Source organism: Corythoichthys intestinalis, chromosome 4 (assembly GCF_030265065.1).
Source record: "Corythoichthys intestinalis isolate RoL2023-P3 chromosome 4, ASM3026506v1, whole genome shotgun sequence".
Lineage (NCBI taxonomy): Eukaryota > Metazoa > Chordata > Actinopteri > Syngnathiformes > Syngnathidae > Corythoichthys > Corythoichthys intestinalis.
This window is the reverse complement of record NC_080398.1, coordinates 10,581,733-10,608,669: the sequence shown is the minus strand read 5'-3', so window position 1 is coordinate 10,608,669 and position 26,937 is coordinate 10,581,733. Positions and strand designations below refer to the sequence as shown.

At 38.8% G+C, this 26,937-nt stretch overlaps 1 protein-coding gene across 1 annotated transcript; it reads left to right on the top strand.

The window, feature by feature from the left end:
- The first annotated feature begins 834 nt into the window (after window positions 1-834).
- Window positions 835-26,855, top strand: LOC130914814 (exostosin-1-like). Its single transcript, XM_057834334.1, has 11 exons — window positions 835-2,677; window positions 14,883-14,976; window positions 18,472-18,579; window positions 19,754-19,873; window positions 20,643-20,775; window positions 21,308-21,426; window positions 23,195-23,290; window positions 23,620-23,709; window positions 23,788-23,948; window positions 24,025-24,196; window positions 24,316-26,855. The coding sequence occupies exons 1-11, from the start codon at window positions 1,734-1,736 to the stop codon at window positions 24,499-24,501; spliced, it is 2,223 nt and encodes a 740-aa protein (XP_057690317.1). The 5' UTR covers window positions 835-1,733; the 3' UTR covers window positions 24,502-26,855.
- The last annotated feature ends 82 nt before the right edge of the window (window positions 26,856-26,937 follow it).

Sequence of the window (26,937 nt, the reverse complement as noted above, 5' to 3'; positions counted from 1 at the left end):
GAGCGGCAGTCAGATACCATTTAAATTTTTTATAGGTCAAATTATTGTCAGACAGAAGCAGCACGGCAAAACGCCATGCTAAAAAATAAGTAAAAATATCAAAATGGTTTACATCTTCGTCCTCTGAGGGACCCTGGCCCCCAACAAAATGTTTACTGCACGTGAAATGTGAATGGCTTCACCTTGCTGGCGTTAAACTGGTCTTTTGGACATCTGCGCAAGTGGATCCATTCTTCATATTTTTTCCTCCGAGTTTTTGGTTTCGGGAAACGTATGAAGAAAACATCCTTCATACCTTGTGATGTCTAAAGTCGTTTCTACAAGTTCCATAGCAGCAGTGTTTGATCGGTATGTTCTTTTCTGAGAGATTACCGGAGAAAACAAGCAGAAATAACATGGTTTGTATGGGAGGGCGTGTCTATAATGTCACGATGGTGACGTCACGGTCTAAAAATAGGATTCGTGGGGTACGCTATTGAATATGCCATAAAATGTAACTATATTAGAAGTGCCCTGAATTAATAACATTTCATAAACTGAATAACTGTGAATTAATCAAGTCTAAGTAAGTAAATAATTAATTATTTGAAAATACGAAATTTTGCATCAAACTTTGACGTTATTCATGAATATTTCATCTGCTTGATCAAACAGTTAATTAAACAGATTAGGAATAGGATAAAATGAAAATTATTCATTATGGAGACAAACGATTTTACATGGTTGGACATTACCCATTTGTTTATTGAACTTCACCGAGACCCCGCCCGATTCGGATGCGCCTGTAATAAAAGGTAACGCAACTTGTATGGCGGCCTTACGTCACATCCTTATCATCAGCGGCCGTCCTCTGCTGCAAATGCCGAGTATGTTCTACTGATGCTTGCGTCTTCTTGGACCATAACAGACAACACCTCTGATTTTATTTACGCGAGGGTCACCGATTCAAATTCCCCGAGGACCTGAGATATATTTGGGGAACTTACTATGTTGTCCTAAAGCGTGGAGCCGAGGAGAAGTTGCGGATTGGGGAAGCGGCAAGTTATTTGCGCCTGGGAAAAGCTGTATTCACTTTGGAACCGGTGATAAGCTACAGGCTAACCTCAGGAATATTTTCAGATATTAGCATGTCGCTAGCTAGCATAATCAATTGCGACATGTAAAGTTGGCGAATTTCATAAAAAGACACATTTTGACTAAAATTCGTCTTAAAACTCGTGTAACGTTTTGAATAGCTTATGTTAAATGTGAGATCCAACGTTAGCGTCGGACCCAGTTTCCTATAGGAACAATAGTTTATTGTCCGGGCAAGCGCTGTACTTACTATCGTGCATAACGTTTTGCTTGGTTTTCGTTCATAAACACTTGTTCTTTTGAGTTTTGGTTCAATTTGGCAGGGTTTATGTCATAAAAGCTTTATGGTCGAAATGGATAATGGCTGAAAATTAAATGCCACGCTGCATGAATAGAGAATTGGGCGTTTTGTTTGGATTAGGTAAACTTTCGACAGTCAGTCGGTGGCGCACTGACGAGAAGACTAGCTTGATGAACATAAGAAATCGCCCACATGCTTTGGAACAGCTATCGGACTTGTGAAAGTCATCTAAAGCGGAAGGTGGCAGACTTGCAACCCGGGGGGAGATGGCGAAGCTCTACCGTAGGCGGTAGAGAAGCCCGAACTTCGGGACTTTTTGAAATCATACCCCAAAAACTTAGCCCATATTTTAGGACACATGCAGGCCAAAAAACGGTATTTAGTTTTGTTCTCTGCTGGCGTGTGTCTACTTCTGCTTTTTTGTTTCGGGGGTATTCAAGTCCCACTATCCAGAAGAGGTCTAAACCGGCGTGATGCGCGAAGTCTTCATTCCGGGCCGCGGTGGAGTCGCTCCCCCGGCGTCGTTCAACCTTTCAGCGCAGGGGAGCAAGACCCCAACGACGATGCGAATGGGCACATATCTCCTAATCAAAGGAGAGAAGCAATCCCTGGCGTCTTCTCCGGAAAACGTTGCAGAATGGAGTCCTGCTTTGACATGTCTCTTTGTGAGAGAAACGGCTTCAAAGTTTACATTCATCCCCAGCAGAAAGGAGAGAAAATGTCCGAGAGCTATCAGAACATTTTATTATCTATTGAAGCCTCTAGGTTCTTCACACCGGATCCAGGCAAGGCATGCCTGTTTGTTCTGGGTTTGGACACATTGGACAGGGACCAACTGTCACCACAGTATGTGCACAGCCTAAAGGCAAAAGTCCAGAGTCTTCCTCTGTGGAATGACGGTAAAAACCACATCATCTTTAACCTGTATTCCGGCACGTGGCCTGACTACACGGAAGACCTGGGCTTCGACATTGGCCTCGCCATGTTGGCTAAGGCCAGCATCAGCATAGAGAACTTTCGGCCTAAATTTGATGTATCCATCCCCCTTTTCTCAAAAGAACATCCCAGGACAGGAGGGGAACGGGGCTACCTTAAACACAACACCATCCCACCATATCGGAAATACACATTGGTGTTCAAGGGGAAAAGATATTTAACTGGAATAGGGTCTGACACAAGGAATGCCTTGTACCATGTGCATAATGCAGAAGATGTGGTCCTTCTCACCACCTGCAAGCATGGGAAGGACTGGCAGAAGCACAAAGATGCACGCTGTGACAAAGACAATGCAGAATATGACAAGTGAGTACTATTGAGATTAAGCCTTGGTGATATGACAAGATATCGATGATTATCAAGATAATTGGGGTTTTTTTTCCCTCCAAATTTGAAGTCTGATTTTTGCCACTGAGTGTAAGTTGACAAAACCAGATGCTCCTTTAACCAAGATTTAATGTCAGTGACAAACTACTAAACAACATTTAACAAATATGAGGAACATTGCTCAAAAGTAAAAGTTAACAAAATGCCCAACATTGCACATGAGGTTATCAAAATAGACAACATTGCACAAAATATGTGTTAAACATGCTATCCCCAAAAACTAAAAAAACGTAAATAGACAAACTAATTTAAATTTACACTCAGCAACATGTCAAAGCCTTTTGAGCATGAAGTCTTAAGTTGTCTGACAATGTCAACAAAATAGACACAAAAAAAAGTTCAGTTTCAGAAATGTGACAAACAAACAAGACAGCTATTTAGGGCTGCAGCTATCGAATATTTTAGTAAACGACGGAAAATTCCATCGATTAATCGGATAAAACATATTTTTAGGTGAAGAGCAATTATAAATATACATGAGAAAACAAGACATTTTATCTAATATTGAACCATTTTCAGTTAATCATTGTCTTTATTTTCGATGTACATTGTTGAAAACAGCCAACAATTGCATCTCAGATGTAACTAAAATTTAAAAAAAAAGACATTCACTGCTTTCACTCAAAAAACTTTTAGATCTTATTTAAATATTTCTTACCTAAAAATGCCATTACGCTTGATAACACATATCACCGAAAAGTTAGGATTTTTTCCCACGTGTTTCAATTTAATTTCTATTTGTGTCAAGTTGTTTTTAAGTTCTAGTTAAGTTTTAAGTTAGTCTGAACTGTAAGTCCTGATAGGATTTTGAGTTTTTGCAGTGTTCAAAATAAATGTATGATACAGGCTGTATTGGAGCACATTAGGGACCAGTGCTACTTGGTGTTTTATCCAGCAATGACTACTGAGCTAAAATTGATAGTTAGCATTATCAAGTTTTTATTTTACACCCTCATCACTCCACAACGCTATGTTAAGTTAAAGCCTGCATGTAAGACACGTTAGCAACGTATCGACAGTGGTCATAATTAAAAGAAACCTAGCCCTACGCAGGGCTAACGTTACGTGAGCCAGTGACGGTAACATTAATCTTATTTATTAGCGCTTAGCGCTCTTTATTAGCGCTTGGCGCTCTACTGCTTTAAGATGGCGGCTGTTTACTAACGCCGCTGACGCTGTCATTTCGCATCTAGTTCAACATACATGTGATCTCTATGAGACGCATCAGACGCTACCTGCTACCAATGTAGCATCATGCGGGCTAGTTTTTAGCGACGTCAGCGTCGTTTGTAGCGGCTGTCGGCTGCAGAAAGTTTTTTTTTTTTTTTTTTTTTTTTTTTTTTTTTTTTTTTTTTTTTTTTGCTTCTTCCTCTACGCATCATCGCGTTGTCCCGCATTAAAATTACTCGAGGTGAATAAAATGTCTGATCAGTTTTTAAACTCAAGTTACTCGAGTTGCTCGAGTATTCGTTTCAGCTCTACAGCTATTGCTTTGTGACTTAAACCCATATGATTTAATGCTAAGCTAATCAGAAGATAAATGCTATACGATCTTTCAATTACTTGCACTAAAAATTTGAAACGTTATCAGCAAATCAGAGTATCCCTAGAGAATCTGAGTGCCAGTACTACCTTTGATTTGTTTCAATATACATTGGCCATTGGAAATCTTTTTGTGTCCGCTCTGCCTGCTGCATTGTTATTAGTGACTGCTGGGTGTTGTTGTTTGACGTCGGTCCGTTGGGACGGATTAAAGTAGACAAAACCCTGTGCCAGTAAGGGGAAGCGGCAGTGGGCACTGTTTGCTCAGTCGTGTCACAGACAAACCCAAATGCATGAGTCAGGAAAGCCATGCTCTCAACTTGTGTCCTTTGTGATCTCTCTGCTGTTTGGAGACTTGCTGAGATTGACCCACAGGCCCGTTCTTTTCCTTACCGGATCATTTAAAATTACGTTAAAGGTCTGCGGCAAAAATCGGGAGTTTAGAAGTCATTTCACATTTTAATCTGTATTGTTCCAAAATACCGGTTAGAACGCACAGGACATGAAATCAAATGCTTTTTTTGGGCTCATGTGCAGGTGTGCATACATGTACACACATTTAGTGTCTGGCGAATAACATGCGGATTTGTAATCAACATTCACAGACCTCTGAATGTCTTTAGCTTAATAAACATTTAGCCAAATCATTTCAACTAGAAGTCAACTATCGTGAACATTTGCACGCCATCTCCCTTCAAACAACTATATTTAATGCTCACATTATTTTTGATACGGTGCTAACAGTCATAGCCGATAAAAAAACAAGCTAACAACTGCAAAATTACGAGCGTTAACAATAAAAAAAAACTGACACAAAAACACATTCAACACAACTATTCCTTCACCTAGCTTCATGAGTAATTTTCACGATTTATGTACAGCACCTTTTAATTCACTTTTCAAGGGATACTCACATCATCTTTGAAGAAGCAGACGCATGAACCAGGAAATGCAGAACTGGAAAGAAATGCACGAGCAGTTTCCAAAGAAAAAGTGTCACTCTAAATAGAAAGTAAATTAATTAAATGTCAAAACTATTCAATGACATGAAGAATTCTTAAGAGAAATAATACATATACATTATACAACCAGGTCAAATGTTCAAGTAAAAAAAAAATTAAAGATTCTTTGCACATTAAGAATCTCCTTCTCCTTTTGTTGTTGCATGCAGATCGTAACTGCGGTCTGCGGGGGGTGTCATTGCAACGCTAGGGGCGGCAATTATAATAGTAGACAATCACTCGCCTCCATGCGCCCCTAGCAATTTGCCGCCCCAGGCGAATGGGCCTTTTATTCATGGACCGGCAATGTGTCGCAGAAATTTACAGTAAATATGAAATAACACAATGGGGCTTAAAGTTAATAGTAAGTGCAGAGAAAATGTAACTCACTGTATGCTGAATCAACCTTTTTAAATAGCGGCCTCACCTAAAATTTGACTGCAAATATCTTGGTCGCAGGCATGATGACTTCTTCTCCAAAGACGTTGCTGCCCGTAGCACACAGCCAACAGCAGCTTATGTTACTGTTTACATTGATTGACGCTGGGCTGCTATTGTTGTGCAAACACCACAGTAATGGTGGTCAACCACTAGAGGGCGACTTACACAAATCTCAGATTAGTCAAGAGATACAGGCCACATTGTGGTTGTTAACAAATTATTTATTATTTCTCTGCGGCCCGGTAGCAAATATGCCACGGACTGGTACCGGTCCCCGGCCCGATGGTTGGGGATTCCTGCTAACTTGCTGAGCCTATTACATGACCCTATTATGCCAAACACATTACACAAAAATCATCAAATTTAGACCACTACACTATAACCCATTACCCGTGCAAAGACCATGAGTGCCCTTTTGTGGAGAAAAAAACATTGTTACCTCTGAATGGTATAATGGAGTCATGTGTTTATTGTTGCGACATCGCATTGGTGAAACAGGTAGGACTACTGTCGGCATCTCTGGCAAAAATAATGTAATTTGTAGAATAAAGAGGAAAAATGTAACAATTCTAGTGTCTAAAAGTAAAAAGTATTGTGTGGAAAAACTACTCTAAGAAGTACATTTTTCTAAAAAAGTTACTCAAGTAAATGTAACTCATTACTACCCAGCTCTGCAAGTGTATATTATCATACCCAATCACTCGTGAAAAGACGGGATAGATGGATGAACTCATGAATCGTATAAATGAAATGTGGCCTCGCAGTCTGGGCCCGAAGGTCTTGTAGCCCCGTGAAGGAGGCACACTTTCAATAGGAATGTGTCAAAACTACTGGACGGACTGGGACTTACGGTTGTTAGTATGTTTCAGGTGATTATAGGGTGTAATTTGGGCTGGTAAACTCGACATTACCAATTTTTCGGTGCGGCACTTTAAGCAAGTATATAATAATTTGCTTTGTGTGCTCAAAAGTCTAGTATCACATGGGCGGGGGCAAAGTAATTGTTTTTTTTCACCTTTGGTTTCAGTTATCATTCTTTATTCCAGTTTCCTTGGTAACTAGCATCTCGTGGGTTGACTTAAACAAGCAGGCTGGTGCTTCATTATGCATCCGTAAGTGACACTAATGGCTCTATTACAAATGTATTTGTTTAATTTGGCTGCTTTCATATTGCCGCCACTTGTAGCTAATTTTCATCAAATTCACTACCTACCGCATTGTGCTTTCAGTAGTCGATACTAATTTTAAGTTGCTTTGAATAGCTCTCATTTGATTATTACCATTTGTGTTTACCATGTTTATTTAATGTGTTGTGCAAGTCAACTCCAGTATCTAAATTTGTGACTTTGTCACTTTCTTGATTAGTTCTGTTAGTCAACTTATGTTTATGCTCATTGCCACACTGAGCGTCCAGTGTACAAACGGCATGGTTCAAATGGAATGGGTTGCAGCCAAAAAAGTGTTGAAAGCTTAAGCAGGAGACATTTGAGATGCAATTCCAATCTCAAAACGGAAGCTGTTAGACAGGTTGTTTCCCATTACATAGGAAGAGGAATGCCAAAGGAAAGGAAGCAAATTAGAGTAGAAAAACCAATGCCTGGTATCCAGCAGTGAGAGGTGAGTTCAGTAGCTGGAAGGATGCTGACACTGGTCAACTTGGTGTATTTATAGACTTGCCTGGGTTTAATCCCCAGCATTGGCCAGAGCCTCTGGCCTCATGCAACTATCCAATATAATGCAGGATATACAAAGCCTGTCTGAAGATGGCAAATTCCCCACATTATTGACTCAAATGGACTGGTAGTAATTATTACTGCTTATGAGTCAAGTTCTAGTTGAAAACTGATCATTGGTGCTAGAATGGCATCCTCTTGTAGCAAACAATGGATATCCATCCTTTTGAAATGGTACTTTTATAGAGGTAGATAGCATCGGCTGGAGCCGTATTCATCTATGAAATCTCCATAGTTGAAGTCTGATAACGCGGCTGGCAAGCTTAGTCAGCGTTATTGTATTAGCAAAGAGATATCAAGCCATGGGTTGCCTTAAATGGTTCTTCTATATTGGCACCAAGCGTCATCTCTTGCGAACAAGTTGGCATTTACATGTAATAAACTTGCCTTCTCACAAACATAGTATTTGGAATGCTATACACCTAAGTTAAGGATGCGTTTGTGTTTGAGAAGCTACTCTGAGGTGTGCGTTGTGCGCGGAGACACACTGGAAGTGTTGTCATAATGTATCACTGACGCTAGGTGTTAGAGACTAAACGCACCACAAGTGTCAACGGCATAATGATGCGCCGGGGCACAGAGTGAATGAAAAGAAATTAAAACATCTTTTTTTTTGTTTGTTTTTAATTTCAACAATAAAACGGTAAACAATAAATTTTAGATGGAACTGAAATAATTTTACTTTGTTTTAGCTTCAAACAAAAAAAGTGCAGGAGTTATCAGGCTCGTCCTTAGCTCTAGTAAATGCATACAAAAGCCATTTAATGATGGAGTGAATACGAGTGCAGGAGACAGCAGGCAGGAGAGAGCGGCGCGACTGCATCTGAGCCAAAATAACCCAGTTTTAAATAGATTTTTTTTCCATATCGGTCAGATAAAAAAAATAAAATAAAAAAAAGGCCGATATGGATATATGTCAAATTTCCAAATATTTTGTTTGAGATTCTGGGAAATTAATGAGGTTGCATGAATGTAATTGTGTCTAATATCTTTTCCAGAGCACTTTGTTAGGCTGATTTTGCGCTGTGTAACTGCCCTGACAACATCAAAATGCTATTTGCAAACATTTACTTGGCTATGTATGTTGTGACTTGGATGATCAGATAAAAATCATAACACACAGATGTGCCACCCTTATTTGGACTCAATATGCGATGAGGGTGCCAACCAGCTTTGTAAATGCATTGGAAGCTTACATGATGATAATCCTCTGTTCGTGTGCTACTTTTTAATTAACTTTTGAGTTTTTCATAGTTGGAACTCACTTGGAAGCTGCCTAAATATTTCTTTTTATGTGAAGTGCTGATCAAAAGTGATTACATTTGCTTTTAGACACGCAACACTGGTACTGGTAGAAAATACACAGGTTTGATTTATTGAACGTATGAACCATCTTCTTTTCTGCTTATCCTCATGAGTGTCACAGGGGTGCTGCAGGCTATCCCAGGTATCTATGGGCAGTAGGCGGCGTATACCTGATTTTTTTTGCCAGACAATAGCAGACGTTGCAAGATATATAAATATAAATTGAGAGAAGGAACAGGATCATCAACAGATGTCATAGTTCAGTGCAGTTTACATATTTAAAGGAGTTGGAGTAAGTACAAGAACCTTCTAGCCCTACCTTGGAATATTGATGTCAACAGAAGTAGGTTATTCAAATTCAATAATGAATTAAAAGATAAATAAAAACAAAACATTCTCCTCTTTAACATATACTCACATAATTAAGTATTAGCGTAACTTGCCTAAGGGCTGAATTATGCTTCTGCGTTGCGGTGATGACTGAGCAACGGCGTGAACCCTATGACACCATTGAGCATTCGAAGTTAAACGCGTTGCTCTGTAATTCACCCCCAAGCCACTAGAGGAGTTTATCTTTTTCTTTGTACGGTTTGGGGGGACTCTTGTCGATTTCCTTTAATTGTCTTCCGGTCATAGACAGCAATGGCAACAGAGATGGAACCTGTGTATTCGCAGCTGCAGCCAATCAATATTGAACAACAAATGTTATTAATACAAATGTTGAAGCATAGGCGACACAGAAGACGTTTGCAAATGTTTGAAAACGGCGTTGTTGTTGTGCTGAACCGGAAATGATGTTCTGAGCGGACCAATCAGTCATTTGACATTCACTTCACGATGTGTTGACGTGACGCGTAGTTAGGATTTTTTTGGGAGGCGCAGAGTTGTAAATCGGAAGTATGAATCAGCCTTAAATCCTAAGTATAAATCCTAATCCTATATACTGAACATAGGAAAACAAAAGCCTCTGTATGCACACATGTACAACTAATCTTATCAATAAACATCAGCAAACATACTTTTTATGAACATAATTTTGGCCCTTTTAAAGATGATACTAATCTTTTAGCAGTCTATAAACTGGCTGCTGATGGACTAAAAGTTTCCCGTTCCTGTTTACTTGTAAAGCCTCATGTCCTTGTTTTCTCACTTTCCTCAGCAAAATCTGTATTTTCCCTTTGTGAGGTCACTACCAGAGTGTAAGGTGAAAGTTTTTCTTGCTTTCTTTCTTACTTTCTTGCTGTTGAAACTATTACCCTGCCTCCAGCATCAAGCAATGCTGACTGTTAAGTTTAATATTATTAATCTTAACATGCAGACACAAAAAGAGCTGAGCACAGACTCTAACCTTTGATCTCAAAACTGAGGACGATGTTCTAACCAGTCAAAATATCTTGGGTAGTAATGTAATTGAATTCAGAATGAGCTCTGCAATTAAATAAACTGTCCCCAGAGGAAGAGAAAACCCCCTCCATAATTTTTTTGTACTTGAAGTACTCGGAAAAAGACTTACCTGTTTCACTCATATATTCTAAATTGCTATGCATTCTTCCCTTTTTTCTCCAACACTTGCTGTTCTGAAGTTTTGATTCAGCCATCGTTCAATTGAAGTTATTAACCACTTCTTCTACCTGTTGTCCATTGATTGAGCCGTACGAATGTCAAACTTGGCAGGATTATGTCCTCCTTCCTTATCACTCCCAGTTGGTCTCATTGACACCTCAACTAGAATTCATTTTTTAAAATATCTTTTAAATAATGTTTAATAAACATCCATTAGTATTGTTTGGTAGAACACGTAGTGAGCCTTATTTACTCCATTGGCAGCCTACTGAATTACAAATGCGAAATACATAGTGATGGACATCTGGTTGTTTCTGAACTTGAATTTGATGGATGAAAGGTTAACCCAGACGGGTGTGTAGTGCATATATGGACACATACTGCAACTGTTAAGTGCCTATAAAATGGCCCATTGCCTAATGATGGCCTTCCATTTTGATAATGGAGATAAGCTGATTTTTGCTTCATCAGGGATTCAAAGATCAGAGCAGTTTATGTAGCTTTTCGTACAATTAACTTGGTGTATAATCTGGGTAAATACTGTACCATGCTGATAATGGATATATTATATTCATGACTTAAGTTCTTGTGCCTTATTAATCTGTAAAATCACTGAATTTTAGTATTTTAGATTGGATTACATTAGTAAAGTATCCACAACTAAAGCTTTAACACTGCATTGCACTGCAGTTTAACCCTGTTTTCAGCAGGCTTCACCAACACGGTGCTCAGAAAGTCCGCCATTCTTATCAGACCATAAGACATGGTTCCAATAATCCATGTGCTTTGTTGACATGTTTTCAACAAACAGTTTGCATGCTTTCTTGTGTACCGTCTTCAGAAGAGGCTTCCTCCTGGGGTGACAGCCATTCACACCAATTTGATGTAGAGTGCAGCGTATGGTCTGAGTATTAACAGGCTGACCCGCCACCTCTTCAATCTCTGCAGAAATGCTGACAGCACTCCTATAACGAGTCTCATGATATTTTGGAGGGAAAATGACAAGCAGTACTCAATTTGGACATTTAGGGATGCACGTAGTTTCTAAGGGGTGTAATCACTTTTGTTGCCAGGGGTTTAGATATTAATGGCTATATTATGAGTTATTTTGAGGGGAAAATAAATGAACTCTATTATATAAGCTGCACACAGACTACTTTTCATTGTGTCAAAGTGTCATTTTGTCAGTGTTGTCCCATGAAAAGATATACTTAAATATCTGCAGAAATGGGAGGGGTGTACTCACTTTTGTGATACACTGTATATTTAGATAATCAGTGTCTTTACTCGATCATTATAATTTAAGCAAATTTATTGTTTCAGACGTGTGTTGTCAAACTGATAGCTCTGCATTAATCCGTAACTACGAAAAAAAATACTTATACCAATTGGTACTAGGGCTGTCCCAATCATATCACGGGATCAGAAATCTGGCCAATCGGGCAATTTTCCAGAGGATCGGCATCGGCTGAAAAGGATCGGGTTTTTATGGCGGAAAACACTCAGGTGACTTGAAGTTCCACTCTGAAACCCCCAATTTGGCCAAATTTCAAAATTGTCCTATATGTATGTGTGATACATCATTGGAAATCATTTATCGCACGATAAGTAAAAATGAAGGCGGTAATTTTTCCGCTGCGATTTATCGCATCGCGTGCACGTGCGTGCGGCAGACATGCTGTTAAAAGTTCAGATTCCTTTAGGTTCAATATGAAAAAAAAAAAGAATACTCAAATGTTGTTACTTCATATGCTTGTACTATATTGGTTCAATAAACAAAGTTTACAAAAAAAAAAAAGTTCAGATTCCTTGTTACCAACTGCGCAAAATGCATCTTCGTTCCAGGTCCGGCAAAAAATAGCGCCGGAGCCAATCTAACGGCCGCGTCAGTGCTCCGGATTGACTGCGGACCATCTCCAGCGTGCCGGTGTTGTTGACGTGTGGGCGCTCCCGTCAGGGGTGACACTTCACGCGGGGCGGCTATTTTTCAGCACAACACCGGATATTTGAGTATCAAATTAAGAACTCTGTGCTTCAAACTCGTCCTGTTTATGAAAGTCGATTGTCATATGCTGGTGTTGTGCAGTAATGAGCAGACGTGACTTCTGTGGTGTTTGCCAACTTTTTTAATGCGCGCACACACTAGATATCATGAAATAGCAAAGTAGATGTGCTACGTCCCATGCCATTGGCTACGTGAGCCCAGAGTGATTATGGGACACGTAGTCCATATACTACATCGATGAATTCTAAACTGTCATGACTGAATGGAAGTTAAGGAGGCCGAATCAATCCATACCAGTGACTATAGATAATGCTGCAAATATTGTTAATTCAGTACGTGACACAGATGGATTGTGACCACAAATAGGATGTCTTGCTCATGTATTAAACCTAGCTGCTAAGAGAGCTGTAGCAATCAACAGTGTGCCCCGCCTCACTTTACAAACAGTAAAGATTGTTCTCAGCACTTTTATACTAAATTTCTTCGTTTGTCTTCTTTGTTCTATCAAACACAACAGTTCTTTTGGCGTAGAATACAGCAGTTATTTATTTAGTTTATTATAAAGAGTGGTGCAAGAGCAGAAACTGCTTTTTCAGCCCTGTCTGTGTTTTCCGCCATATATATAATCGGTGTCTTTATTACATCATTATAATTTTAGCAAATTTATTGTTTCAGACGTGTGTTGCCAAACTGATAGCGCTGCATTAATATGTAACCACGAAGATCCGATCACATGATCGGAAATTGGGTTAATCGGGCCATTTTTAAATTTTTTTTTAAGAGGATCAGTATCGGATGAAAAGGATCAGGATTTTAATTTTAAAAAAAAGTTTTTTTTTTTTTTTTGTTTTTTTTTTGTTTTTTTTTTTTTTAAAGTAACAAAATAATCCAGAAGTGCAATAGCATTGTCAAAAGAAACAAAAAAATATATATACGTATTATACTCCGCAACGCTCCCGGAAAAAGTGGAAGAGTTAGTAAATAGGTAGGAAGTATTTTAAACAGTACAGTTCTGTAACATGTTTGGAACTTTTGTTCGATGACATTTTTTTTCCCAGTATCGGATCAGGACTCTGTATGGGCAGATTCTCAAAATCAGGTGATTCGGATTCAGACTCAGGTGCAAAAATATGCGATCGGTTCAGCCCTAATTGGTACCTAAGTGCAATACAAAATGTTAGACACATTAGTTTGCGTTTAATTCATGTTCTCCTAGAAAGGTTTGTCATTTCTTAAAGCAACACTAAGTAACTTTTCAGTTTTGGTCGATTTTAGCAATGCAGTTGGACAAAAGCGGTAGTGTTTTGCCGTAAAGAAGACTGTTTCCCATGAGGATCAGCGCACAGTGTCGTAAAATCATGATCTCCCAGTCGCTTGCAGATGGATTACACGACATTTCTGTTTCCAGCGGCTGTGTGAAGGATGAATAGTAATGCGATCATGAATCCAGTTGTAGCTAAACAAAAGCATATGACGATGTTGATAATAGGAAACGTTTGATTTTGTGCCGTATTCCCCCAATGGTTCTCCGTTTTTGCGCAAAAATGTTTGCATCGACTTCCATCTTTATAACGAATGGGGAAAAGGGGAAGTGACATATACAGTAAAGCAGTCAGCCATTTGTGGTTTTTTTGTGTGGCAGGGTTCTTTCCAAGTTGCCACCCTCCTCAAAGTTAATTAGTGCCAATAAAAGCGATAGACTCCCTCAAGATGTAAAATAGGTGTCATACAACTAGTTGTCAGTCAGCCTAACACAAAATTTATGAAAATATTTTATAAAGGTTGAAATGTTACCTTGTGTTGCTTTAAAGCATCACTGTAAAATGTCTTACTACTCTTAAAACTGCATCCATTCATCATAGTTTATTATATCTTAAGTTATCATTACGCTATAGATTGGAATCATCACAATATAACTCATTTTAAAGGAAAAATTCATTGAAAGACCAAAAGACACATATAAATGCATTTTTTCACAGATTTATACAAAATCAAGCGACGCTAAAGGAATTCCAAGCAGTTGCTTAATCTGAGCAAATGCTGACTGAGGCTCAAATTGGATGGAGGCAACAATGAAACTAGAGATGTTAAAATGTGTGAGAAAACGTTTCATAAAATGCGGAGCAGACAAAGTGCAATAAAGACCAAAACGTGGTTGTTTTACAAAGCCTCAGAGAGCAAGTTTTGGCCCGAATTTGCCCCTTCCCGACAAATTACAACAAAGGCCAGACTGATTATCCTTCAAGATAATCTTGTGGTGCTAGTTGTGTGTTGTTTGTTCGTTTTGAAGCTAGTACGGGTTGGCAATCCTGAATAATAAACGTGTCGAATATTTACAAACAAATCTTGTATGGGGAAAGTCAACAGGTCGCCATAAATATGCAACACAAATAATTGGTTTAAAAAATAGAAATGGCCCTTTTAATTGTGTCAGTACAGAACACTGTATAAAAACCAGAGATATTTGTTGTCAAGTGCACTTGCATGATTCTTTTTAATTTTATTGTCTAAAATGTCCTTCAACCATATTACAGGTATGATTACAGAGAGATGCTGCACAACTCCACTTTCTGTCTAGTTCCTCGAGGACGTCGGCTGGGTTCCTTTCGTTTCTTAGAAGCATTGCAGGTCAGTGACTCAGTCCAGTTTCATCATCCATATTTTTCCCCAGGTATTTTCGTAAGATCTCCAATACATTATGCACTCCCCTCCTGGACAATTGAGCAATACATTGAATGTATTTATAGTGCGCTTCGGAGGCGCTATACAGTTGAGTACAAACCAAGATAAAAATACCAACAAAGTAAAAACCTTCAAAACTAACAATGCATGGTTGGCTGCTGCTTGTGCAATGGAAAAGCCTCTTCTTCAAACTTTTCCTGTGGATGTCAACTTCACCCACGATACATTTGCTTAGTTAACACTGATCGTTTATGTTAATATAAAGTTAAAACAATTGTTATAGCATTAGCAGTAAGAGGCATGAATATCCAAAGAATTTAGAAGAAAGATTTCTGATTCCGTCATATGACTTGCAAAAGGTACAATTATTTTTATTGAATTATATTGTATGTTTTTTGTTTCTTTTGTGTGTGCATGCTCGAAATAAAAAAGTTTCATCATCATCATCATCAAAGGTGGAATATACATTTTGACAGTTTTATTGTAACTTCTGTCGTTCAATGAGAGCACATTTGATTGTACAGTATATACAGTACATTAGTACTACTAGTAGATTATTAAAGAATTACAACCCCAAATCCAATGAAGTTGGAATGTTGTGTTTAAAGAGCATATGACACCAGAAAAAAAGTCTTAAATGGCATTATTATGTGAATTAGAATCATATTTTGAGACGATTCGACTATATACAACAATTTAGCAAAGCGCAGATGACGAGAAATTAGTCTTTTAATCTGCCGGTTAGCCACGCCTACCATTATAGGGCTTTAGCGTCCCCAACAGGTGGATGACGTCAGCGGTAGACTAGGCTCATCGGTTTTACTATTCAGCCCATTGAGGGGGAATTGTTCAGAACGAGGAAAACGCGACGAAGAGAGCTGCAAAATGTCATTGTTTCAGTCTCTCTACTCCAATATTTTTACAGGATATTCTTTTTATCCAAGTATTTTTCCCCAATAGCTATATAAATGGCTTGAGAAGGACCAGTCAGCCCGTCGAGGGGGAACTATTCACAATGAGGAAAACGCGACGAAGAGAGCGGCAAAATGTCATTGTTTCTGTCTCTTTACTTCAATATTTTTACAGGATATTCTTTTTACCCAAGTACTTTCCCCAATTGCTAAATAAATGGCATGGTCATGACAAATAACAATCTTGTGCTAAATGGAATACAAAATAATAAAAATCCATTTATTCAAGACAAAATGGCAAAATTACTCCATAATGGTCAAAACAGTCGACTTCACCTTTACTGTCACACCTCCCGAACGATATTTTATGACACCTAAATCGGACATATGTAATTTCCCTTCCCCGGCTTCGGAGAATGTAAACAGACCAGAAGGAGTGACAGCTAGCCGACATGCTAACCCGAACCGAGGGATGTTTCAAAGTCTTCGAAGTGGAAAATCACACATAACTAACCTGGATTATTTGACATGATGACCCGGTTGTCGAGTTTCTTTGCGGATCGGCAAACCGCCCGGCGGAGAGCAATTTACAGTTCGTTCCCTGGAGGAGGGTGGCTGGAGTTGTTGTGTAGCTAACGCGCTAACAGCTAACTGCTAATGAGCATGAGGATAGCTTTTTACATGCCTATCAATGATCAAACGTAAGTAGTCCTTTATTTAAAGGAATTTTATAGTGTTTACTTTGTAATCACTGTATTCGTATTTGACATAATACAAAACAAGATGTTTACTCACTTCCTTGTAAGTCCAATGGTCCCACAGTAAATATCCACGGTGAATGGGAACCTTTTGAAACTCCAAAAAGGCGCATACGCCTCTCCCGCATACAGAATGATTTTTCTGCAGCCGTTTGGCTGGCGTGATGCAAAAAATAAAAGTATTAATCCGCAAAATCAGCTGAATCCTTCGTCCTCATACACAACAGTACACTGTATAGTGAAGAGAACGTCTTCTACCGTACACGTCACAGCGCCCTCCTCCTCAATGCAAGACCGAAGCCGGAAGTCACTCATTTTCATGGCGCGGGATTAAAAAAACTAAATAAATATAGCGATCGCTTCCACACACATCCAAGCGGTCCATATCATTCAGGGGCATAAAATACCGCGTGTATTATGAAATAAACATGCTTTTTCGTGTCACAGGCACTTTAATATAATTAAAAACAGAATGAGAATGATTTGTAAGTAATGTTCAGCCTATATTTAATTGAACACTACAAAGACGAGATATTTAATGTTCAAACTGATAAACTTAATTGTTTTTGTCAAATAATAAGTAACTTGGAATTTTATGGCTACAACATGTTCCAAAAGAGCTGGGACAGGCTCATGTTTACCACTGTGTTACATCACCTCGGACACTAATTGTTGTAGCGCCGTATGGCACTCACCTGTGCCCTATTCACCTGTACACCTGTGGGATGTTCCAAACTAGTGTTTGAAGAGCCTTTCTCAACTTTCCCAGTCTTTTTTTGCCACTTGACTCTGCCCCCCCCCCCCCCCCCTTGTATCGAAGCCTACGGCTTATATACCCACGGTCATAAGTTTTGAGAATTTTTCTCATTGGACTTAATGGTGAAGTGTATCAAAAATGTTTGATAAAGGGTGTAGTCTTATGGGGTTGTATGTGATTTTTTACTGGATAATAAGCTGGATGTCTTTTTGTGTAAACATCCCACAATGCAAAATGGACATTTGCTGTTTCTAGTCCAGTGCGGCTATATGAACAAATGCCTTTTTCTTTTCAAAATGAATTCGGCTTCTGTACCGCTTATCCTCACAAGGGTTGCGGAAGTGCTGAAGCCTATCCCAGCTAACTATGGACAGGAGGCAAGGTACAGCCTGAACTGGTTGCCAAAAATTACAATAATTACATTCTGGTTTATTCTGATAATAAGAGTAAAAACGACCTCCAGGGAATTGTTCAGTTCTAGGCTTAGGACTGGACGCTTTACTATAGGACTGGACTGGATTGACCTTGTGAATGTGCATTACGATGTGGAGAGTGGAGACCTAAGCCAATCAGTGAATGGTACGGTACTGGTGTGCTTAACAGATTAAAAGACCCCTCACTCACACAGGCTTAAACAGACAATGCACTGACAATTCATCCATTCCCAACGATTAATTTTGCAGGTGTCACAATACATTTTTTTATACTGTGTGATTTACAGATAAGTGCACCAAATGTTTCATTGCTTTGAATTAGTGTACCCTTTCCACATTAACATTAGGTCCTTAAGCAGAACATGGTGTCCTTGTTGATCTGTACATGTGGCACAGGTATTGAGCTGTTCTAGTTGGCCTTTCCTGACATTTCTCTCTTAAGTTTTGCACTGACATTCACTAACTAGTATTAGAAACCTTTATTATTTTATAATAATTTTATTATTCAGTTTACCTACCTTCTTATTAATATTTCAAACACAACTATTTGTGTACTAATATCTCAGGTACATCTATTACAGGCAGCCTGTGTTCCAGTGATGCTAAGTAATGGCTGGGAGCTGCCTTTTTCTGAGATCATTGACTGGAACACTGCAGCTGTGATTGGTGATGAAAGGTTGCTTCTTCAGGTAAATGTGTTCGTAGGCAGTAATGTATTTTCTCCTTTTTCCGAGTGTTTTATTTTCTGTTTGGGAACTGGGATTCATGTTTGACAAACTCCTATAGAGGGAGTCGGCGTGATGTGACGATGACGTCACCTCGCTTAGCAACATGTCGCCATTTTGCGAAGGGGGCACGCACAGCTAAACATTCCGTAGACAAACGTCTGAAATTCATATATTTCAGTTGTGTTTTGAGTCTTTTTTCATAAAAACGTCTCAAACATGGCTTACTATTATCATGAGTCACTGCCGACAGACGTGAGGAGGCGATACAATTTAAAATGACCGTGTATTGGCTTGCAAATCTGCCCAAACAAAGTCGCAGCTGATAGCTGGATGAACAATCCAAAGGAATGGCCTGCAGTGGAGTTCGGAAACATCTACAACTACCTCATAAAGTCACCCAGTAAGTTGACCTTTATCAATTACGTGGAATATGTACTGTGTGGAACTCAGAAAACTTGTAGTATATATGGAGTGATTATTTCTGCCGTAACCGGTGATTCACCTCCAAGCGTTATTTAGCCGCGAACACGTCACGGCAAAATAACCAATTCCCACCAGGCCAATAATATACCAATTGACTAATCAGAGCAGATCACGGCACAGGAAAAATAACGCTTTGCGAGTTGCCGGTTACGGTAATAACAACCACTGCCTAGTCTATTTAATCCTAGCAGCTAATTGGGGCAAAAAAAAAAATCGATTTAAGTTTACTCACCAGTAATAAAATGTCGGCTGCAAACGTAAATGTGCTTGGATTTAGGTTCCCACAGGCGAGAATAGTCTACAGGACCGTCTTCTTTTACTGTTCCTCGATTAATTGCTTTCAGCCATTTGTTTCTCCTTTTCTTCTCACGAGGAAGAATTAAGAACTTTAAATGCGGCTCCGAATTCTACCTTGTGTGACAACCCGCAACACAGCAACTTTTAGTCATTCCGACAGAAAAAAGACTTTTGTCTTTTGCCCCTATTTCAATATGGCGACGCTTTGTTGTGGCTGGTGACGTCATTAATGCCTGGATGTCCAACTGCCTCTATGGCATCTGTCACAGGGATGTTATCTATAAAAATCCCAAATGATGATGTTTGGTTTTTTTGGGGAGATCATTGAGACCATATCTTTTTACTTGTATCATAGGTTCCTTCAACAGTTCGCTCCATCCACCAGGATAAAATTCTCTCCCTGAGACAGCACACACAGTTCTTGTGGGAGGCCTACTTCAACTCTGTAGAGAAAATAGTTTTGACCACACTTGAGGTATGAAACTCATTCAGATTCACAATTGCTAGCATATTAGGCTACATCTGATTTTTTTAAGCAAAAGATGACTATAAACAGTGTGGTTTGTTGGTTTAATTGTGTACCTTCTCTAGATACAGATGTTTAATTATTTATGTAGGGCACTGTCAATGAGCTCTGTTGGGGGAGGTGAATGATGAATGATGTCATTCTGATAATTTGGTTTGCCTTGTATTTATGAGCCATAATAAAAGCTGCCAAAGAGAGATTTGGAGTATGGTTAATGATTTATGTCCATTCACTCTGTAACGGAACCATTGTTTGTTTTTTGTTTTTTTAAACTTACCATTTGATTCTAATTTTGCACTCAATGTTTTTTTTTTTACATTTCAATGTTAACTCACGAGAACATTAAGTATTTTATTATAATGTAGCCCATGGTTGTTTTTTGGAGCTGCATTTGAACACGTTTATTTAAAGTGGTGGCTAATAATAGAATATGCTGCATGACATTCTGAAATAAGAGCGCTAAAAGGAAACCATAAAAGAACATTTAAAAGAAGTGACTATGCATTTATCTGTAATTTAGATGAGACGGTGTGACAGCGCTAATCATTTCTTTTTCTTACATAGAATGGTTTCATTTGAAATGACAGACAAAAGCTCCGATTCCTTTTTCAGAGTGTCTCATAGAGGAGTCTTGGTTGCTGAAAAAAAAGTCCTGAATAAAATCCTTTTGTCTCAAACAACAAACTGACCATTGCCTGTGTCTTTTATGTTTGTACAGATCATCCAGGATCGGGTGTTACAGCACACCTCAAGGAGTAGCCTCATGTGGAATAGTCTTCCTGGTGGTCTTTTCGCATTGCCCCAATACTCCACATACCTTGGAGACTTCCCTTTCTACTACGCTAAGCTTGGTGCGTAAATTATTAATGGCACTCTGTGTATGTTATAAATCACATAAATGACTTTCCTCTTTGCACAAAACTGGAACAGCTGGAGTGTGGCGGCTGTTGAATGGAATAATCCAAGTTGTGTACTGTACGTTTTAATAATTTAACGTCACCAATTAGGCCAGCCTTGTTACATGTGTAATATGTTAATTAGATAAGCACGAGGCTTACTGCTAACATTGGAATTTGAATCAATCTCAATAAACAAGCATATTGTATTACACAATTAAGACTACAGTGACCACTCGTTCTTCACGGTTAATGGAAATAAAATACTCTATTTTTTTATATTGGAAAAAAAAAATCTGCGATGGACTGAGGGCGCGAAGTTTGAAGCACGAAGCAGCGCGGGATCACTGTAGTCTGCCATAAAGCAAGCATAAATTTCTGTAGTGCTCGCAGTTGTGTAGAGATAAACTCACGTTTATCATATTCTGTGCTTTGAATATGATTGCTTTTTTCGTCTCCCCTTGGCCTCATTCTTGCTGTTTTCCAGGTATCACGACCTACCCCAAGTTTACAGCTGTAATTCATGTGGTGACCCCATTGATCTCGCAGTCCCAGCCAGTCATGAAGCTGCTCGCTGCTGTAGGCAAATCACAGTACTGTGCACAGGTGAAGCAAACAAATTAAGTATGTGTACATGTTCTTGGCAACATCAATCATAATTTGCCTTTCAGCAGTAACTGGTTCTGTCAAGCATTCATTTTGTTTCTATGTAAAAATTAGCGGTGCACGATTAATAGGAATTATGACGTCATCCCAATAAATCCGATAACATTATTAATAGCCCCGATAATATGTGATATTTTTGGCACGGTGTCGGTGGATTGGGATGTGTGCGTTTGATTCCACTCCTGTTTTGCCTGTATGCAAAGTTTTGTTACTGTTCTAGAGGCCGTATTTTTCCATCACTGAGTGATGAACATTGCTATGGCAATTAGCAAATGTTTGCATTTTACAGTGTTATGTTTACAAGTTATTGAGAGGCTTTTTAGTTATTGATAGGCTTGCTGTCCTATAATTGCCAGTTTAAGAAAGTTGTTTCATAGACCAAGACCACAACAGTCTCCTCTCCTGTTGCACCAAATGGGTTGTCTGCTGACAAAGCACAATACCTGTTGGGTGTATGTTTGTTTTAGTTCAGTGCTCATTGTTCAGGGAACACATTTTCAATTACACTGACTGAATGATTGTGATTGACTCAAATTATATTTATTTGAAAAAATAAATATGGGAACTTTATTTGAAGTCAAAATTGTTCTTGTCTTTGTTCATTATAATAATGTTCATGTCATCATGAAAAATCTGGTTAGGTCAAAGGCAAATCCATGCTGAATCCACCACTAGTATTTTTGACATTCAGGTGTTCAAAAACTCAGGTGAATATACATTTTGAAATTATGTATTCATTATCGGTTATCATATCGGTATCGGCCTTGAGGAGCAGGAAGTTATCGGTATCGGTTTCAAAAAATGGATATCGTGCAACCCTTGTAAAAATGTCACTCTGGTTGTTATGCTTTATCTATGGTATCATATTATACAATGGCTGCTTAGTGGTGAAATGTAAACTTTATTTCCCAATATTACTGAGAACAAATATTTTGATGTTTTTTAAATGTATCATTGGCCACGTTAGCATGCAGCCAGTAAGCGTTAATTGTGTGTGTGTGTGTGTGTGTGGGGGGGGGGGGGGGGGGTTCAAACATTTGCAATATCCCGTCACCATATGCTAGCATGAAGCGTTGTAATCAACTAAGGCATTCTGATCCAAACTGGGACGTATGGACAATGTAATTACACACACAGAACGTCGTAACGCATTCCGTCTAACTCCTCTTCAAGCAACTTTTCATTGCTTTCTTGAGAATCCTGCTATCCCAGTCTTTTCCACAACAATAAAAGACTACACTAATGAAGTCACGTGTCTCCTACTCACTCCAAAAGCCTTCAAAATCCCCATTTGTAAAGATTCCATGTAAATGGAGCATGTGAAGGACACAAATACTCCTACCAAAGGGGACAACCGGATACATGGCCAGATGTTCGGGTTCGGAAAAAGGTTAACCCAGCGTTAGTAATTGGGTTTAAAAACTAGAGTATGAGCATGTTGGTGTTTTTGAATGTGTTTGCATGGCTTTGCATCACCATGCTGCTGTCGATGAACTAATTATGAAAGTGTTATTGGCTGCTTTGTATTCACTCCAGTGATAAATCTGCAAATGGTCAATGTTTTATGTTCTGACATGTACCTCAAGGTAGTGTTTTCAGAATTAAACTGTACATATAATTTCTGTGTAGTTGGTAAACTAACGTATTTTTAAAATAGGCTTCAGCAAAGTATCATTATTTTACTTGACTAACATTTTCCTTTGTGCAGGTGATAGTTGTGTGGAACTGTGAGAAATCATTTCCTGTAAAGCACCGTTGGCCTGCCACCTCAGCTCCTGTCATTGTAATTGAGGGGGAAAGCAAGGTAAAATCCATTTCTTAATCCTGCTCTCCTTAGTTATAATTGCAGCACTTACATTGTGTGTTCAGAATCAGTCCTACAATGAATTGTGGTGGCACTACAAAATGTCTGAAGTGTTAAAACCAAGCTTATTTCCATCCCAGTTAAATTGGCTTCACCATCATCGTCATGTATTTTATTTCAGACATTCAAACAAAAACACAGCTGTCATGATTCATGCCAATGATGACTCTTGTAGAGTACCGCAACATGAGGCTGCTTTTAAACACCATGAATACTAGGCAGAAATCATTTTTCCCAATTTGTATTTTTTTTCTCACACATACCACCAGGTTATCAGCAGCCGCTTCTTGCCGTATGACACAATCCCCACTGACGCGGTGCTAAGTCTCGATGAGGATACTGTGCTCTCCACCACAGAGGTTAAACTTGTGCAAGCAGTCAGTTTTTCATTGAATTTTCCCAAATCTAAGTGTTCTCAATGACTACCTCCTGTGTAGGTGGAGTTTGCGTTCACAGTGTGGCGTAGTTTTCCAGACCGCATTGTTGGGTACCCAGCCCGCAGCCACTTCTGGGACAGCAACAAGGAGCGTTGGGGCTACACTTCAAAATGGACCAACGACTACTCCATGGTGCTGACTGGAGCTGCCATCTACCATAAGTACTTAGTCCCGCTGTTGTCAGTTTTTATAAATGGCCTATTCTACTCCATCCTTACTTATCCTGTTTGTTCTCAGATACTACCACTACCTGTACACCACATACCTTCCAGCCAGTCTGAAGACTATAGTGGATCAGATGTCAAACTGTGAGGATATTTTGATGAATTTCCTTGTGTCGTCTGTTTCTAAGTTGCCTCCAATCAAGGTCACCCAGAAGAAACAATACAAGGAAACCATGATGGCTCAGGTGAGTAACGCTCTCCAATTTGCAACAAACGTTTGCGCAACCTTGATATTTTAACAAGTTGTTATAAAGGGTTTCCAAATAAAATGTGACTGTCAATCTTGCCTGTCCTTTCCTTCTAGAGCTCCCGAGCTTCTCGCTGGGCCGACCCGGACCATTTTGCTCAGCGTCAGACTTGCATGAACAAGTTTGCCAACTGGTTTGGCATCATGCCACTGGTTCATTCACAGATGAGACTTGACCCGGTCCTCTTTAAAGACCAGGTGTCCATACTGAGGAAGAAATACAGAGACATTGAAAGGCTATAACCCCCCTGAAACCCCTTGCTCTCTGGACAAAAATGGAAGAGAGTGGGGGCAGGTTTTGTTTTTTTTATTCTCTTTTCCTTTTCCTAAATGGATCAATGGAGAAGCAAATGTGAGGAAGAAGGGTAATGAGGACAGATTGACCACATTATGACATATTTTCTTGGTTCTTTCATGTTTTTGTTAGTAGCAGAGTGTGAACTTCCATCTCCATTGAAGGCACTGAAGGCCTAAAACTGCTGACTGGAATTGCCAAAGCAATGGACATTGATGCCCCAATTGCTCACAAACAACTGCAAACCGCCTGAAACTATTCAGTTCACTATGCACATGTTCATGAACGTTTTGCTGATTATATTGTAATGGTCAGCAATGTTCTACATCTATATTGTAGTGAAAAAGAGGATAACACTATTTTTATGTTTACTTTTTACAATCCTGGTGTTTAATACAGTCTGTGGTTTCTGCTGTTTTAAAAGCAGTAGCAGGAGTTGGTGAGGAGAGCAATGACAAGTCGTTCACCACAGTTAGGATCATATTCTGCACAGTGCCTCAACACTAGCCTTTTTATTTGGGAGTCCAAATAAGAAGACGTGATCCGAAATGAAAAGCCAGCTGCTTGAATTTGTGATTGTTTAACCCGTATTAAAAGGAAAACAAAAAAAGGTTTTAATATCTAAGAAAAAAAATATGTATAATTTTTCATGTTTGGGAAACTTTAGCATACCGCTAGCTACCTGCAAGGTTCTACAATATTCACTCTGGCCAAAGATATTCACAGTCCGTCTAGCTTATTTAGCAACTGAATTCTTCCATTTAGCAATACTGTGTAACAAGTAAGTGAAGAAAGGTACTTGAATATTATGCTGGCTTGAATTTAGGAGAGGATCGAACAAGTGTGGAATTTTTGCAACCAGCAATGTTACCAATTATTCATCAAACTTTGAGTCATGATTCATATTTTACTTTGCTCGCTGACAAGTATTGTGGTCACTCTGGTCCACTTGTACTCAAGTTCTGATATGGTTTTTGTTCTTAAGAGACTAGCTCAGACAAAACTAACATGATATCGGAATAGCTCTCTGATATCCACTCAACTTATTCTCATTACGACTGACTGCTCTAAAAATGTGATTAGTATGATCTCTTAATGAAACACAGTACTAATTATCAATGCTTAAAAGCCACCTTTCTGATTCACCTTGACTTTGCACCAGATGAGACAATACTTTTAACATAACAAGCTATTTTGTTTTATCTCCCGTAAGCTCAACCATTGTGCATTTCAACAGCCATGTGACTGAAAACCGATGAACAGCTTTTCATTTCTGTGTTGTGACATATCAAAGTTTAATATGACTGAATTAAGAGAATTTGAAGCTGCATAACCACTGTAAAGTGAAACCGAAGTTAACGCCGTAAGCCAGCAGCACTACCCAGTTCGCTTTTCAGTATCCAGAATGTCATTCTATTTTGTTAAACTTCAATCCTCTACACTCATTCATGCATACATACTTCAATCTAATACGTGCCAATTGTTTAGCTTGTTTTATCCTCCCATCAATCCTGTATGAGGAATGCCATGTATTCCCATCATTCTCGGGTACTTTTCAATATTTCTGTGAGTGTGTATTCTATTTCAGAGAATGTGCTATTTGTTGTTAAGCAACAGTCCTATCATTTCTAAGTCCAATACTATCAAGAGTGGAAACAGGTGCAATATTAAAGATAGTCTTTTCTTTTTTTTTTTTTTTTTTCATCCTTTTCATTGTCATTTCAAAGGCTTTGTATGGGTATGACACTGTGTATACAGTATTAACGTGCCTTCTGAAAATTACATTTTTCCTTTATTCTCGTGTGGCAACCAATTGCTGATTTAATTTCAGAATTTAAATGATCAATATCAGTTCATATGTACAGGCAGTGATTAAACACAGGTATACAATGAAGATTCTGTTACGGACATTCCACTTGATCTAACAAAATTTTTGTGGTCATGTTAAACTGACATACAGGGATCCCCGCATATTTGCATTTCAGGACCTGTGAATTCAGCGCTTCTTCTGAAATCTTTGAAAAATAATAATGTCCTTCAATTTGAGGGTTTTCATGATTTGTAGGCAGGTCTGGTACCTATCCCCTAAGAATAGTGGGAATCCACTGTAAGTACTGCCATTTATTACTGCATTTTTTTTTTTTTTTTAGATTTTATTGTCCCATGTCTAATTTTGTGTACATGCAGTGTACACTATCATAATGTAATCTTGACTTTCCTAAAATCCTGCATTTGTAGAGACTGATTTAAAGACTGTAAAAATCTTTTTTTTTTTTTAAATACATTTTTTATCAAAAACCAAAATCAGGAAATTAAAACATTTTAAATCAATGTCATGTCTGAGTTTTTCCACAATTTTTGCTTTTATGATCTCTTTGACACAA

What these genes read in the sequence shown, in the direction of transcription:
- LOC130914814 (XM_057834334.1), top strand. Translation starts at nt 1,734, where the DNA reads ATGCAGGCCAAAAAACGGTATTTAGTTTTGTTCTCTGCTGGCGTGTGT. An exon ending in ATGAAAGGTTGCTTCTTCAG is followed by an intron (nt 18,580 to 19,753) that starts GTAAATGTGTTC and finishes CTTGTATCATAG; the next exon opens with GTTCCTTCAACAGTTCGCTC. An exon ending in TAGTTTTGACCACACTTGAG is followed by an intron (nt 19,874 to 20,642) that starts GTATGAAACTCA and finishes ATGTTTGTACAG; the next exon opens with ATCATCCAGGATCGGGTGTT.